Here is a 14,179-nt window from a genome sequence, read left to right on the forward strand (position 1 = left end):
GACTAACCAGACAGTCCCTACACGCGAGTCTGGACCACTGAGCTCCACTCCCAAACCTCCTCGCCGAACCGCCCGGTGCTCAGTTTCCTCCGAGGGAACGTAAGGACTTTTATTTCTTTTTTCCCCATCTGTCTCTCGGTTATTTTCCGTATTTCTTTTTTTCCCCCTGTGGTCGTTTTCACTAGTCGCGTGTCGATAATCCCACGCAGTGTAAACAAGCCGTGGATTTAAGAGATAAGAGTCGTGAGGTCTCACGACCTGAAACCGCGCCGTGCCACGGAGAACTTGTTTTGTTCCAGTTACCTGCAACTGGTTTCACTCTGATGACGTCATAAGCGCGATGAATCGAAAAAACAGCCACTCCAAGTTCGCTACAGTTCTCTTCCTGTAAATTGCTCAACATCGTTTAGGTACATGTACTGACAAATGACTTTCGGATGGTGTCAATGACAAATCAGTCAAACTCGAATTATGTATGAATCTATCCTTCTTAAAGTAACACGTCGATTAAGGGTCACAGTGTGTAGCATACACAAAGAGAAAGTCAGTTGTCGCGTAGTTATATCTCTCTTTTTTAAAGTCAGATTATAACGAAACTTTCGCCGTTCTGTGTGCCAAGTTTTACATCATTTATCAAAGACAATAACTTAATGAAAATAGTACACCCTCGAAACACTCCTGGACATCCACGTGAAATAAAGTAAAGTAAATTTTTCCTGTTCTTGAAGAGGAAATCCACCCCAAATATAAATAAACTTCAAAAGAAAGAGAAAAATGTTCCAAACAGAGCGATCAGACAAAAATGACAACAATCGGATAAGAAATCAAGAAGATATGACATTTTCAAATTTCTTTTTTTTTTCCCCGGAAAACATTTCTTGACCAGTCCTTATGAATATTCAAATGAGTGAGTTGATGATGTCATACCCTCACAATATTTAATGTATGTAATAATAAGAAAATCGGGAAAAAATGTTACTCTTAGCTGATACATGTAAAAGCATGATCCCATACCAAGATATATCAGAGTTATCATCTGTTCTTTTTTTTTATTTTTGGTGGTTTTATGGCAAGTCTTATATTTATACATCTGAAATATTTTTGTCATTTCTGTGTACGAAATGAATAAGAAATTGTGAGAACATGACATCATCAACTTGGTGATTTGAATATTCATAACGACTGGTCAAGAAGTGTTTTCCTAAAAAATGTGACATTTCAAAATATCATAACTTTCGTATCTTTAATCCGATTTTTGTATCATTCTGTAGGAAATTTTTTTCACTTTCTTTTGAAGTTTATTTATTTTTGGGGTGGATTACCTCTTTAAAAGCAGAAGCACATGCGACTGGTCCTTCTTGAAGGACTACCGAGTGTGCATTCTACTTTGACTCGGATTGACTGCAGGTGTTGGTTCTTATCAAGCCGCTGGTATGTTATTTTGTATCATTTTTACCCTCCAACCTTTCATACGTACATGTATCTTTGGTTTTCTATGAGGCTCGGGAGGGTTATCTTAATCGAGTTTACCCTACACGAATTGTCTTGTGTGACCATTGATCTCCACAGCATGGCTTTGTGAAATGTCAGCCGAATGAGGGCGATATTTTCTCTATCCTTGTTTTCGATCGTGACTCCAGGCTGATAATGATAAATAAATGAACGTGAGAAAGTTATCTTTTTTGAGAGAAAATATGAAATAAATCAGTATTCATTTTTACAACTAATTTTGGGTCCCTCACTGAACCTGTTGGTGTATTGGCGGACATCACAAGCGTGAATGATGTTGACGAAAAAAAGTACTAGTAAAGAAAAAGGGAGAATAAAATACATGTACCGCCTGAGGGATAATATAGGTTTTCCCATTCATTTTCAAACTTTTGTCATTCAATTTCAAAGATTTATTATTTAATTTCGTCCCGAGAAGCACGTGGAACGCAAATCCTAACTTCAATTGCGTCAATTGTCATTGTAATTCGCTTTTCGTCAAACATTTTCAAAGACATAGCATTCAAAATCGTCAATTGTCATTCAAATTCATCCCTCCCGCTGACGGATCGCAGAATGTGAAGATCAAATTCGTTTTTGTTCACACAATTTCATGAATTTTTCATTCAAATTAGCCAGATGTTGTCGTATGCGAGACGGTACGTCTGTTTGTATCAGTGTGTACTCGAATTGATTGTGTGTGTGTGTGTGGGGGGGGGGGGGCACTTGTGTGTATGTTAACTCCTGAATGTTAAATGTGAACGATTACAGAAAAAATACATGAATGACTGGGAAATCACGCCGGATAGAGATACGAGACGAATATGAATGAAAATTTGACGAAAATGATTGACAAAAGACGAAATCGATCCCGCTGTTTTGAGTGCTGCGAGTGAGACTGATGAATTTGAACTGTAAATGACAAAAATGTATGCCAAATGACCAAAGTGAATGGACTTTATTTGAAAATGAACGACGAAAGACGAATTTGAAATTAAGATTGGCCTATTCCCGACATCCCGCGACGAAATTGAAGTAAAATTTTGTGAAATTGAATGAAAAAAGTTTGAAAATGAATGGGAAAACCTATACATGTATTACTACTCTTACCACTACTACTACTACTACTACTACTACTACTTGTAACTACTACTACTACTACTACTACTACTACTACTACTACATTGTATACTGACATTTACTATGATAATAATAAACATATCAACACGTCAGTTTAGTGTAACTTAGGTCGGTATTTTGTACTCATGGTATAATGTTCAGGGGCGGATCCAAGAGTTCTGTAAAAAAAAAAGGGGGCGCAACTAATTTCTGGTGCCAGTTCCGAGTTTCATTTCATTTTTTTTTTCTTTTAAAAAAAAATGAAAAACAAAAGGGGGCGTGCGCCGGTTGCGCCCCCATTTGGATCCGCCACTGATGTTACATCTACTTGTAAGTACGATTGAACGCCAGTGCACTCGCGTCAGAATACTGGTAGATGCACTGGATATTTCCTGTGGGGATCAGTGAGTATGTACGTGAGCGCTGAAGTAGAATCCCCGAGGCGCCAAAAGAGGGCGACATTGAATAATTGTGTCTGCGATGTCAAACTGTGGCTCGAGACCGTAGAGGTGTTTGCACTGCTTGTCTTAGTACATTGTACATGTATACATGTATTGTGACGTCTTTGAGACCTATTTCAAGGCTTGATGAAATACCAGCACTAGCTGTTGGATGAGAGTGACATTGATTAACGTTTCTGGTAGCTATCATGTTCCTGGATTGCAAACTCATGGCGGGCATTTCATCAAGCATTTGTCAGATATTTCTTTTTTTCCTGACAAATTGACTCTCAGCCAATCAGACAAAAGGATATCAGAAGCTTTTAACAGTTTGTCAAAAAAAAAAAATCTGCAAAAAAAAAAATCTGCTTGAAGGAATGACTCCCCCCCCCCCCCCCCCCCCGTGACATAATTATTTGACAGCTTTAATTACCTCTAGCAAAAATGATGAATATGCATGTGATCCAGGAAGTGCACAAATGCAGACAAAGAGATGACACAATACACACACCAAACACATTTTTGATACAGCTGTAGTGTTTATTCATTTCTATTCAAATAATACAAAGATATTAGAAACTGACATACTGCTTTATCAAATCAATATAATTTGGACACAAATAACCAAAAAATTAAAGCCTTCCTGTGTCTTTTCTTTTTTCACAGTGGAAATTATAACTTGATAATATAAAGAAAGGACATCTCACTTGTATGATACTATAAGAAAAAAAAATGTACAGCAAAAAAGAATGGAGACGCGTTACATAATCATAGCTGTCTTACCCCCAAAATGAAGCCACCACAGCATGTCAACGGAAAGGTGATCCCATTTATTACAGTGCTTTGGCTGCCATGTGTTTTTTTGCTCTCGTGAACATTTGCCATTTTCAAGATGCAAGATTTTGTCGCCCCAACAGCATAATGTGCTTGTGGGAGTCACTTATACTGTATTACTTTTGTGATACCAACAAAACTTTCTAATGCTAGGCCTTACCACTAAGTTCTTTTTCAGTGCAATTTAATGAATTGCTCTATTTTGTTGGTTTGGTTGGACTCTGTTTATCACAAACCTACTTGTTGTACATGTATTGACACCAGTGACTATACATAGGAGCTTTCAGTTGGTGTAACATACAATACTTTTTTTTTGGGTCAAATTCTCATTAGCTGCAGTCACACTATGTGAAACTACACAGTTTGCTTCTTGATAACTTCCAGAAGTTTGAACACGCAGTCACACTACCAACACAACTCCTCATGGTTTTAGTGATGCAAAACTACCCTACCTACAAAAAAAGTCCCCCTCTGATTAAATACAATGCGTAACATAGCATGTAACAGAATGCGCAATGTGCATAAACAACATGAAAGGATATATTATTATGTCACAATCTTATGAAGTTTTGGTAACGTGGGGTCACACTGCACAGAATTACGCATAGTTTCGCCAGAAGTGAGACACTTCCCAAGTGCAGGCAGGAAATTTCACAAGAAGTTTTGCTGGCAAAATTTCCAGTTGTGAAACTACACGTAGTTTCGCGTAGTGTGACCGCGCCTTCTGCGAGCCACTGATTGGCTTTGCCAACAATGACAAAGAGATGAAACAAAGAAGCATTACATTTGACAGCAAGTTGGTTGTGTAATATACAAATGCTTCCACTTATCTTAAGCTACAGATCATACTTGGCATACAAATACATGTATACGCATATTCAAACATAGCAAGATAATATTCATTTGTCTTTTTATTTCGCTGCATATTACAAAAGAAAATTATGTCTTATAAGAGCACTTATTACATGAAACACGTGCATACCAGAAGAAAGTCGGCAAAGGCTGAGCAAAGTAGCATATAAATGAGCATTATATACACCTGCATTTCAAAATTTCTAAGAAGCAGTGATGGATATATCTTTAGAAAAAAAAAAAACTGTACAACTAGAGTTAGAATAATCTTTCAGAATTGTTGTCTCAAAGCATATTTCTTTTTCACCACAGAATAAAAATTCATTTGATGTACATGATTTCACAGGTAAATAACTGCAAAATCATTCTAGGTAAGGGTGAGTGAACTTTTTCATTGCATAGAGATAGACAGGTACACATTAAAAAAAAAAAGGATCATTCTTGTTATCAGGGGTACATTCCCTACAAACCCAGATCTACACTGTCCAGAAATGGCTAGGGCAGGATGACAATTTTTGGAGAAACAAGAGTTTTTCCTCAGAAACAGAACCTACATTACAAAGCATCCTTGTGCATCTCACACATATCAACAATTCTTCAGTGAGAACTTCTATGCCTGGAAACTTCAGTTTTGATTCTGCATATGAACAACATCAGTTTCATGATTGTGAACAGTTCTATGTGGCTGGGTCACAAGCTAAACTTCTTGGGTAGGTAGCTGTAAGCTGTGGTCAGCAGTGGTCAACAAATCACTTGGCCAAATGTCTGAGCTGGGATGCGGCCATCGTCCACTTGTCCAGCCACTGCTGCATGCTGTGACCTTCGACCTTGAGCCACGGGGTCAGATGCTGCGATGGCTGGTCCCACCTTGGAACGTGGAGAAGAACAGAAAAATTGACCCTTTAGCAACTGAAGATTCCGTACATAATGGCCTATTGCTCCCTAAGAGGTACAGCAATATTACTCACATTTTGACAACTTTCTAAATTATGTAAAATAGCTCACTGCATGTTTATTTTTGTCTATTATAATTTATGTTTATTTGAAAGCCTATTAAGACTTTATCTAGAGAATAGTGTGTCACAGAAGTAATTCTGACATACTTTTGTTGACCTTTGACTAACTATATATGCTATATGAAAACAATGAAAATGGTAAAGGATAAAACTATTAAAAAAAATGGACGGGCGGTTTTGGGCGTTTTAGGAAGTAATAAGACGGGTGGTTTCGAACGGTTCAGTTATGGGTTGGGACTGTAATCACCACAGACAAACTCTCTGTGTACAATGTCAATGACATTTTGAGTGGTGGGTCTTAAGAGGGTTTAATAGAGGGGCAAAGGAGTGGTGCATATAATCTGAAAGGTGATGAAGACAAACACAGTTGTGGATAAGGGAGAAAAAGTGGTTCCTACTTCCCTAGTAATAACTACACACAGCATGTATGTACATACGTATGCTTGTAGAACAAAACAGTCCTGACTACAATATGTGTGCTCACATCAACTGGAATCCTCCTTACGTTTTCTGTATGTCTTGTGTAATTGATTGATTAATGAATTGATGTGTGGCATCAGCATGATAAGCACACACAGAGACTCCAACTCTCCCGCCGAAAGCCCATTTTTGCAAATCTCCTGTTCTCCCGCTTGAGATTTAATTTCTCCCGCCCTGGCTCTGTGTCTCCCGTTGGAAAGGATTTTTTACTTATTGCTATTGTATGTTGAAAAAAACATAAGCCTTAGATAGCACCAGAGAGCATCAAGAACCCTAGGAACTTCGCACTTTGCACACATCAACTTGGAGTCTCCCGTTTGCTAGGGGTTTCAGGCGGGAGAATCTCCAGATCAGAAGGTGCTTTGGGTTTGAGTCTCTGCACACATTAAGGTGTAAATGTACATTTCTGTCAAGATGTTTCCTGCAGACATATGTTTCTTTTTTTTTTTAAATCTCTATGTACTGTAAAACTTACAAAAATACTGAAATTCATGAAATTCTTCCAATGAGTTGTGTCTATTGCAACTGATATTACAATTACAATGATTGTTCACATCAATGTAGGGCAATTTGTTAATCAGTTGCAACAGACACTGAAGAAATGTTTGCGGTATTTCTCACTCAGGGTGGTGCTTCATCCTGACACCACTCCGCATCACTTGACTCATATCTGCATGCACCTGTCTCCATTGCTCCCAAAACCAAGAAGTTTGTCACCTCCACTACACCCTCCCCCCCTCCCCCATCCTATCACATCACCACCAGGGCCCCGTTTCATGAAACTTGTTATCAATAACAAGTTACAATAGTTGTTATAAGCTACTGAAATACTTGCATCTGACAGGCTGAGAGCAATTTGTCATAGATATGTGGCAGTTGTTACCGATAACAAGTTTTATGAAACGGGATCCAGGACTCACCAGGCCTCCACGTGCTCCCTGGCCTGCTCACAGCGCCTGATGGCCGAGGAGGACTCCACCAGCCTCTGCTGCAGCACAGGATGAAGCCGCCTCAGCTGCTCCTCATCATGGGCCCCAACTTCCTGGCACAGACCTGCAAAGGGTCAGAGGTCAGAGGTCAGAGGTCATAGAAGGTTCGGTTGACCCTCTTTCCTCGGCTATGGTCAATTTTAAAGACTTCATTGGCTATTTGTCACGTCATATTCTCTGATAGAGGTGGAGAACGGTTCCATTACATTTGCTCCTGCGACAATTGCTCCCATGAAATATCTGCATGCTAAGCCAAACATAAATTGAATCCTCAAATATAACCCTCACCCTAATCCTAATCCTCACATCAAACTAAACCTAAAATCCTATCACAACCCTGACCCTAAGTCTTTGGAGAACATATGACCAGAGCAATTGTTGCAGGAGCATCTATCGTAACACTGGGGAGGACACATATTTTGTTGGGAGTTGACCGAGAGAAAGGACAATGTGACAGAATAACTCTTTAAGTCTGATGGATTTCATTTCCATCGTGCCATCAAGACATACATACAGCATCTTCATGCCAAGCCATTGAGTCTGGCTCCTACCTACCTACAATTTTTACATTAGTTTTAACAGGTAATGGTCATGAAACTTTTTGTAAAGAGGACAGAATAGCTCTAATAGCGCTGTGGCATAGTGGATAAGACTCCCCACTCCCAATCGGAGGACCCGAGTTTGAATCCCGCCCAGTGCTTACGTCCTTGAACAAGATGTGTTTACCCACTGTGTCCCTCTCAACCCAGGTGTATAAATGGGTACCTGGCAACGCTAGGGTTATAATAATAGCAGGGCCCTCTGGTAGAGCAGTGGTAACACTGGAGAGGCTACCCTGGGTAAATAAGACCTTATTATTATTATTATCATTATTTAGGAAAATGGGGTACATTTAACCTTGGCTGAACATAGGTCAATTGAACAGTAAAAAGAACATAAACTTAAGAGACATTATGAACAGATCTCTGCGTGAACCAAATTGGAAAGTCCACAGGTATCATCCATCAAGCAAGCCGTCTGCAATGAGCAGTGACAGAGTTGTGAAAGAACTGGGAGCAAATTGTTCATACTCTCAACTGAGTATACTGCGTCATACCTTGGATGTGCTTGATGATGTCCTTGCCAGATTGGTCGTCGCCATAGCAACCGATGACTCCCTGGGAGTCGATGATACCTTGGATGTCTGTCATCTCAGTCTTGAGATCAGTCAGGTATGGAAGCAGACACTCTGAAGCCTGTGGATTGAGTAGACATAGCCGTCAGAGTTTCTTTGAGTGCGTTTGAGCGTTCTCCTAAAGTGAACTGAACGCTTTCAAAGTGTACCGTACTGAAGTGAACCGAGCCAAAAGTGGACCACTTCCTGATGTGCTCCAAAAGGGTACCAAAAGCATACCAAAAGTTTGCATGTGAAGAATGCGTGTAACATACACATACGTCATAATACAAAGAGTTCATTCTCTTTGTTTGGGACATCTGAAAGTAGTTTGAGCACGCCAGGTGAATGACCCTCTTGCTTCAAAATATGTGACCCCCTCTAAAAATAACTTGTGAGGTGTGCTTTCTCAACAGAGCGCTCGAACGCTCAAATTTTGGCACATTTCAGTATGGTACGCTTTGGTTCAGTTCCCTTCGGTTTGCTTTAGAGCGCTAAAACGCACCCTTTGTCATGGGCTAGTAGGAACACAGGCGCAAATCTCAAGACTTTTCAGATGACAAAACCAAATCTTGATATAGTGTAAAATGTATTACAAAAAGTCCTCTATTTGCATTGAGTTTTGAAATCATATGAATCAAAATGTGTCCAAGTGTGTTAAAGATGGCTGCAATAAAAACAGATTAAAATCATGAAAACATAATGACAGGGTTTTCATCACATTCAGACCTGATGTGCAAAAAATATGGCAAGCCAAAGTTTGATATACAATCATTTTCACGATACAGTGATACTGGCAGCACTATGCAAATTTGATGATGCAATGCCTTGCCCTCCAAAGTCTCAGTACACACTAATCTTTAGGAAAATTCCTTCTTTGACATGACATCAAACATGAAAACTTGTGCCCTTTTCATCATAGCTTTGCTGTGCTGCAAATGATCTAGCAAAGAAGTCTATCGGGAGGAGGGGGGGGGGGAAGGGTTTTGGTAGTTAACAAAATTTTCCAGCAAAATTAATCAATGATTTGTTTTTTCTTTCATACTCAAGCTAATGGGAGAGTTGGCAGTTGATACCATCATCACTTTAAAATGTCAAGTTAAATGACACTTATTTGTCATTTCTAGCAGGATCACATACTTCAGTCAAGGTGACGAGAAGGATTTTGTAAAAATGAGCAGCTTGCCTTGGCATATAGGGTAGATTGAGGCAAGAGATGCTTGATTCATTTCATCTGTGTTTTATCTCGGTTCTTATCAATTTTTGAGCCTTTCTCTCATGGTGTGTGTATGGAGGAGTGTAAGTCATACAAATTGCTGATAACAACATTTCCCTGAGTCTTGAATCATGCTATTATCATATTTGATAGGAACATAGGTCCTATGTTCCTATCAAATGGGAACAGTTGGCAGGCATGACTGATGCCTCTCACCTTGTACATGGGGAAGCCCAATGCCGTTAGTGCTTCCTGCAGGACTCCGCCCCCTGCTGCTGCTGATTGGTCAGCCAGTCTGTTGATTGACAGCTGATACACTGAGACAATCTCTTCACTGCAAATGAGACAAAGGACATGACCCTTACAGCGGGTGGTACAACCTCTTCTTCTTGAGAATTGAAGGTACCTGGCACTAAAGAAGGCAATGCTATATACATAGAAAAATTTATCTCTCTTTAGATCTCTCTTTTTGGTATGGTTAAAGGTCCTGTTTATCCTTGGGGAGCAGTGATTTTAAAAATGTTCAAGATATCACTTTTGATGCATATGTGTAGGTCAGTTGTATCACAAAACCTCTTGCCATATAAAATGTTTGCAATAAAGCCTAAAATATAAGAAGATATCACTATTTTTTTTTTTTGTTAAACCATAACTGTAGACGGTTTAGTCTAGAAACATTTTTACTATAACTAATGTTCACATTTTGTATATTTAACATTACTTAACATCAATTATACTGGTTCAAATTTTTACATTGGTTGTTTCTATCCCTAACTCACATCTTAGAACTATTTTGAAGCACTAATGCTGGGTTTTTGTTTCATCTGCAAATGGCAAATTATGCCTTCAAGTATCTACTTGTCATGTTGGCATAAAGTGCATCTGCCTCAGATAAAAATAGCTAAATCAGCAGCCAACTAAAAGAGAAACACTAGGAGTACCAGCAGCATCAAAACCAACACCAACATCCACATCAACGACACTAATAGATATAATAATACCACTACCACCACTATCACCAACACCGCTACCACCATCACCTCTACCATCAATGCCTCTACCATCAACACCACCACTACCATATAAAACCACCACCAGCACCACCCTTATCATCAACACCACCAACATCAACATCCACAACCAGCTCTACAATCAACACCATCACTATCATCGACACCAGCACCACCCATCACTGACATAAACACCACCACCATTACTATCAGCATCAACATCAACATCCACAAACACGTCTACGATCAACACCACCACTATCATCACCACTTCCATCAGCACCACCACCATCAACATCCACAACCATCAACACCACCACTACCATCAATGCCGCCACCAGCACCACCATCGCCACTTCCATCACCAACACCAACCGTGTCTACCCTCTTTACACTCTGTGCTTGCTGGTGGATAAAAATGACCTTTAGCGTTTGCCTTCTCACCTAGAAAGAGCAGTAACTTGCAGCAGGTGTAGCGGCAGACTGGCAAACTGTTCCACCTCCTTGCTCACACTATTGTGCAGCTTGGTTGTCATGGCGTCGGCTCCTGCCTTGTGAGAACACAGCTTGCTCTCCATGTACCTACCCAGCTGGTGAAACAAAGAGGCGAGATTTTGTACAAAGTTACAAAAGAATGTTCTGAAGTCAGCAATCATCACTAAAATGCTTGTTTTTATGACCAATATTTATCACCACTGGTTACCGAGTGGTGGCACTAACAATTTTGTGCTGCAGTGTGCTATCATATGCAAGTATTAAAATGCAACGGCTAGTGGGATTAGATAACAATAAAAATCAAGACAATCCCTTTTGATTCAGATAAGATTGAAATGAGCATGAAGTGTCATTCAATTTCATTCCAACTTTTCATTGTTGAATTTCTGTGCATATCAGCCATTTCTGGCACTGTATCATAAAGGCTGAGGGCACTCCAAGGCTGGAGTTGAAGATTGTCTGAAGGTTGAATAATGTTTAAAGGTTCTGCAGAAGGCATGAGTTTCAAACTTCAGTTCTACAATCAATGTGGAGTCATAAAAACAACAGAAATATCCCAGGCTCTTAATGTGTCTATGTTATGTTACACTGCTTATTATCACTGATACACAATTAGTATTAGAGCAATATAACACCACTGTGAACAGGAGGCAATACACACGAACTTGCAAACCTTGACCATATTTTGACACTGATGATGTTTTATCAGCCCTTTATGTGCCTACAGACAATATCTGCAATGTCGATTTGTTTTATGCAAATAGTGTTTTTTCTTTTCAACCTCATCATATCAGACCAGTGGAAACACTCAGAGGAATGACAAGGGTTTAACTTGTGAAGTCAAACACAGTTACAAGACTGCCAACAATCAGACAGTAACACCAGGGTCATTCTCAAAAAAACAATTATGGAGATCCCCATGTGTGAAACTGCATCTCAATACTCAGAAGTCATCCTAAATCAGGTAGGCTAGACTTTTACATTTTCTTGTTGGGATATAAAGAGAGCAGTCTCTTTCACCCTCCACCCCCCTCCATCCTCCAGCAGTGGCAGGCAGGCTTAGAAGCAGTGAAATACAGGAAACCAAAGTTTGATATCGGAGGATGGTGAGAGAGAGAGAGAGAGAGAGGGACCTTCTTACCTCTTTCTGTTTCTCCTCCAGTTTCTTTGAGGCGTCCATATTCTGCCTGACGAGCACCTGAATAAGATTCTGTTTCTTATCCTGCAGAGGAAACCATAAAGTAACTGTATAACAAAACTTACTTTTTCAGATGAAGCACAAGTACTCACATATTAAAAAAAAAAAACCCACAAAAAATGAAAGACCTTAGGAAGGTGAAAATAAAAGGGTAAAATTCTGAATTTTATCCTCTAAAAGGGTAAAATTCTGAATAAAGTAAACAAGGTTATGAAACTCTTTTACCTTCCTTGGACACTGACTCAAAATGTCATTTATATTGGTTACAGGCACATTGCCAATGGTAAAAGCAGACTTACCTATTGCTTATGACTAACTACAAAATACACCATACGTTTTGCAAATTTGGACTTGTACAACAATTTCACAAGTGGTTGAAAGCCACAGTGATGCAATGAGAAAAAAAAATTATATCTTTCCAGGAGATTTTCAACCTCACAAGCCTTATATATGAGAGGCAACATTTCGCAAGTTTATACGTTTGCAAAATAATGCTAATTATTCTGTGTATACAGCATGCTTGTTCAAGGGTCTAGTTGACCAGATTCGAGTTTTTCAACCATTTGTCTTCTTTGTCTATCAACTGCTTGAAAGAATGCACTACGCACTATAGCACAAGATTTCATTTCTTTCAAGCATGTTCTTTGGACTTTGTGAAACAAAAGTTTTGACTGTCCCCTAATCACAGCAGCAGGGCAAAATGAAACTGTTTCAAGAAGCTTTTCTTTCATTCAAGAATGTTACACAAAGCCTGATCTGGACTCCTATTTGTGATTTGAAAGGTGGTTAATTTCACAACAGAGCATGAACCAAAAGCGCATTATAGTTCTATGTAACATATTCTCTTTATACAGTGCACTCCCGTTATAACGAACACAATTATAACAAAATTCTTGTTACATGGGTACAACGAAATAAAAAACATTATCTGCTCTATGTTTTTTTAATTGTTCATTTGTTCGCTTATAACGAAATTTCAATTTAACGAAAGAAAACTGCAGTTCCCAGTTAGAACAGGAGTCCACTGTAGTTAGGCTTACACTCAGTCCCTTGAAGTCTTGGATCTTCTTGTACTTGGTGTAGAGTATCTCCTTGGCCGTTCCCTTGGAGGCAGCCACCTCAGACAGGTCCTGCTTGAGGCTTCCCAAGCACTGGAGGGCTGCCTTGGAGGAGGTCAGCTCCATCTCTGTACTGAACAGTTTTCTGAGTAGGTAAATGAGACCATGTAATCATATGAGAGACAGAGATGGGCGGGTGCCTGCACAAAGTGTGCAACGTTCCATGGAAGTTTTGATATCAAGTGAACCTTACAGGAGCTAGGTCTACTGCAAAAGCAGAAAGTTTAATGAAACCAGCTTGAAAATATAAGCCTGCAAAGTTTTGGCTTGTTATATTTCATGTTTTGATTCCGCAGAGTTAAAAACATGCCAAATTTATCTTACCTGGCCGAGGAGCATGAAAACTGTCTGGTCTGAAAATTCACACTTTTGCAGTATTTTATGAGGTGCAAAAGGATACCCAAACTGAAGTGAGCAAACATCAATTATATTTGCACACAAAAATGTAGGTGCCCATCACTGCATTACTGTAGTAAAGGCACAAATATAAAAACAAGAGAACAGAAATCTGGACGATATTTGACTTTGGCATAAAATCAGGAAATTGACATTTGCTAGAAAATGAAATAAAAAGTTTGATATTGTACCAATCTCATGTCAAAAAGTATTTGAAATCGAAACCTATAGATTTATAAGGTAAAATAGACCACCAGCTTGGGGTGCACCGGGTGCGTGCCCCCTTTTATTTTAACAAAAGAAATACCCCCCCCCCCCCCCCAAAAAAAAAAAAAAAAAAAAAAAAAAAAATGCTGACCATCTCAATACATTGCA

The 14,179-nt window shown here is 39.3% G+C and overlaps 1 protein-coding gene across 1 annotated transcript in view; it reads right to left on the reverse strand.

Moving 5' to 3' along the window:
* Positions 1-5,482: 5,482 nt before the first annotated feature.
* LOC139727501 (uncharacterized) overlaps positions 5,483-14,179 on the reverse strand; it is a 43,163-nt gene continuing 34,466 nt past the window's right edge. The window contains exons 11-17 of the mRNA XM_071638475.1: positions 13,331-13,493; positions 12,234-12,314; positions 11,042-11,187; positions 9,804-9,921; positions 8,315-8,453; positions 7,150-7,282; positions 5,483-5,600 (exon numbers count right to left, since the gene is read on the reverse strand). Coding sequence (XP_071494576.1) covers positions 5,483-5,600; positions 7,150-7,282; positions 8,315-8,453; positions 9,804-9,921; positions 11,042-11,187; positions 12,234-12,314; positions 13,331-13,493 — 898 coding nt within the window. The remainder of the gene's footprint in view (positions 5,601-7,149; positions 7,283-8,314; positions 8,454-9,803; positions 9,922-11,041; positions 11,188-12,233; positions 12,315-13,330; positions 13,494-14,179) is intronic.

This window comes from Diadema antillarum, unplaced genomic scaffold (genome assembly GCF_040938485.1).
Source record: "Diadema antillarum isolate AM-2024a unplaced genomic scaffold, OU_Dant_1.0 seq00000134_RagTag, whole genome shotgun sequence".
In the NCBI taxonomy this organism is placed as follows: domain Eukaryota; kingdom Metazoa; phylum Echinodermata; class Echinoidea; order Diadematoida; family Diadematidae; genus Diadema; species Diadema antillarum.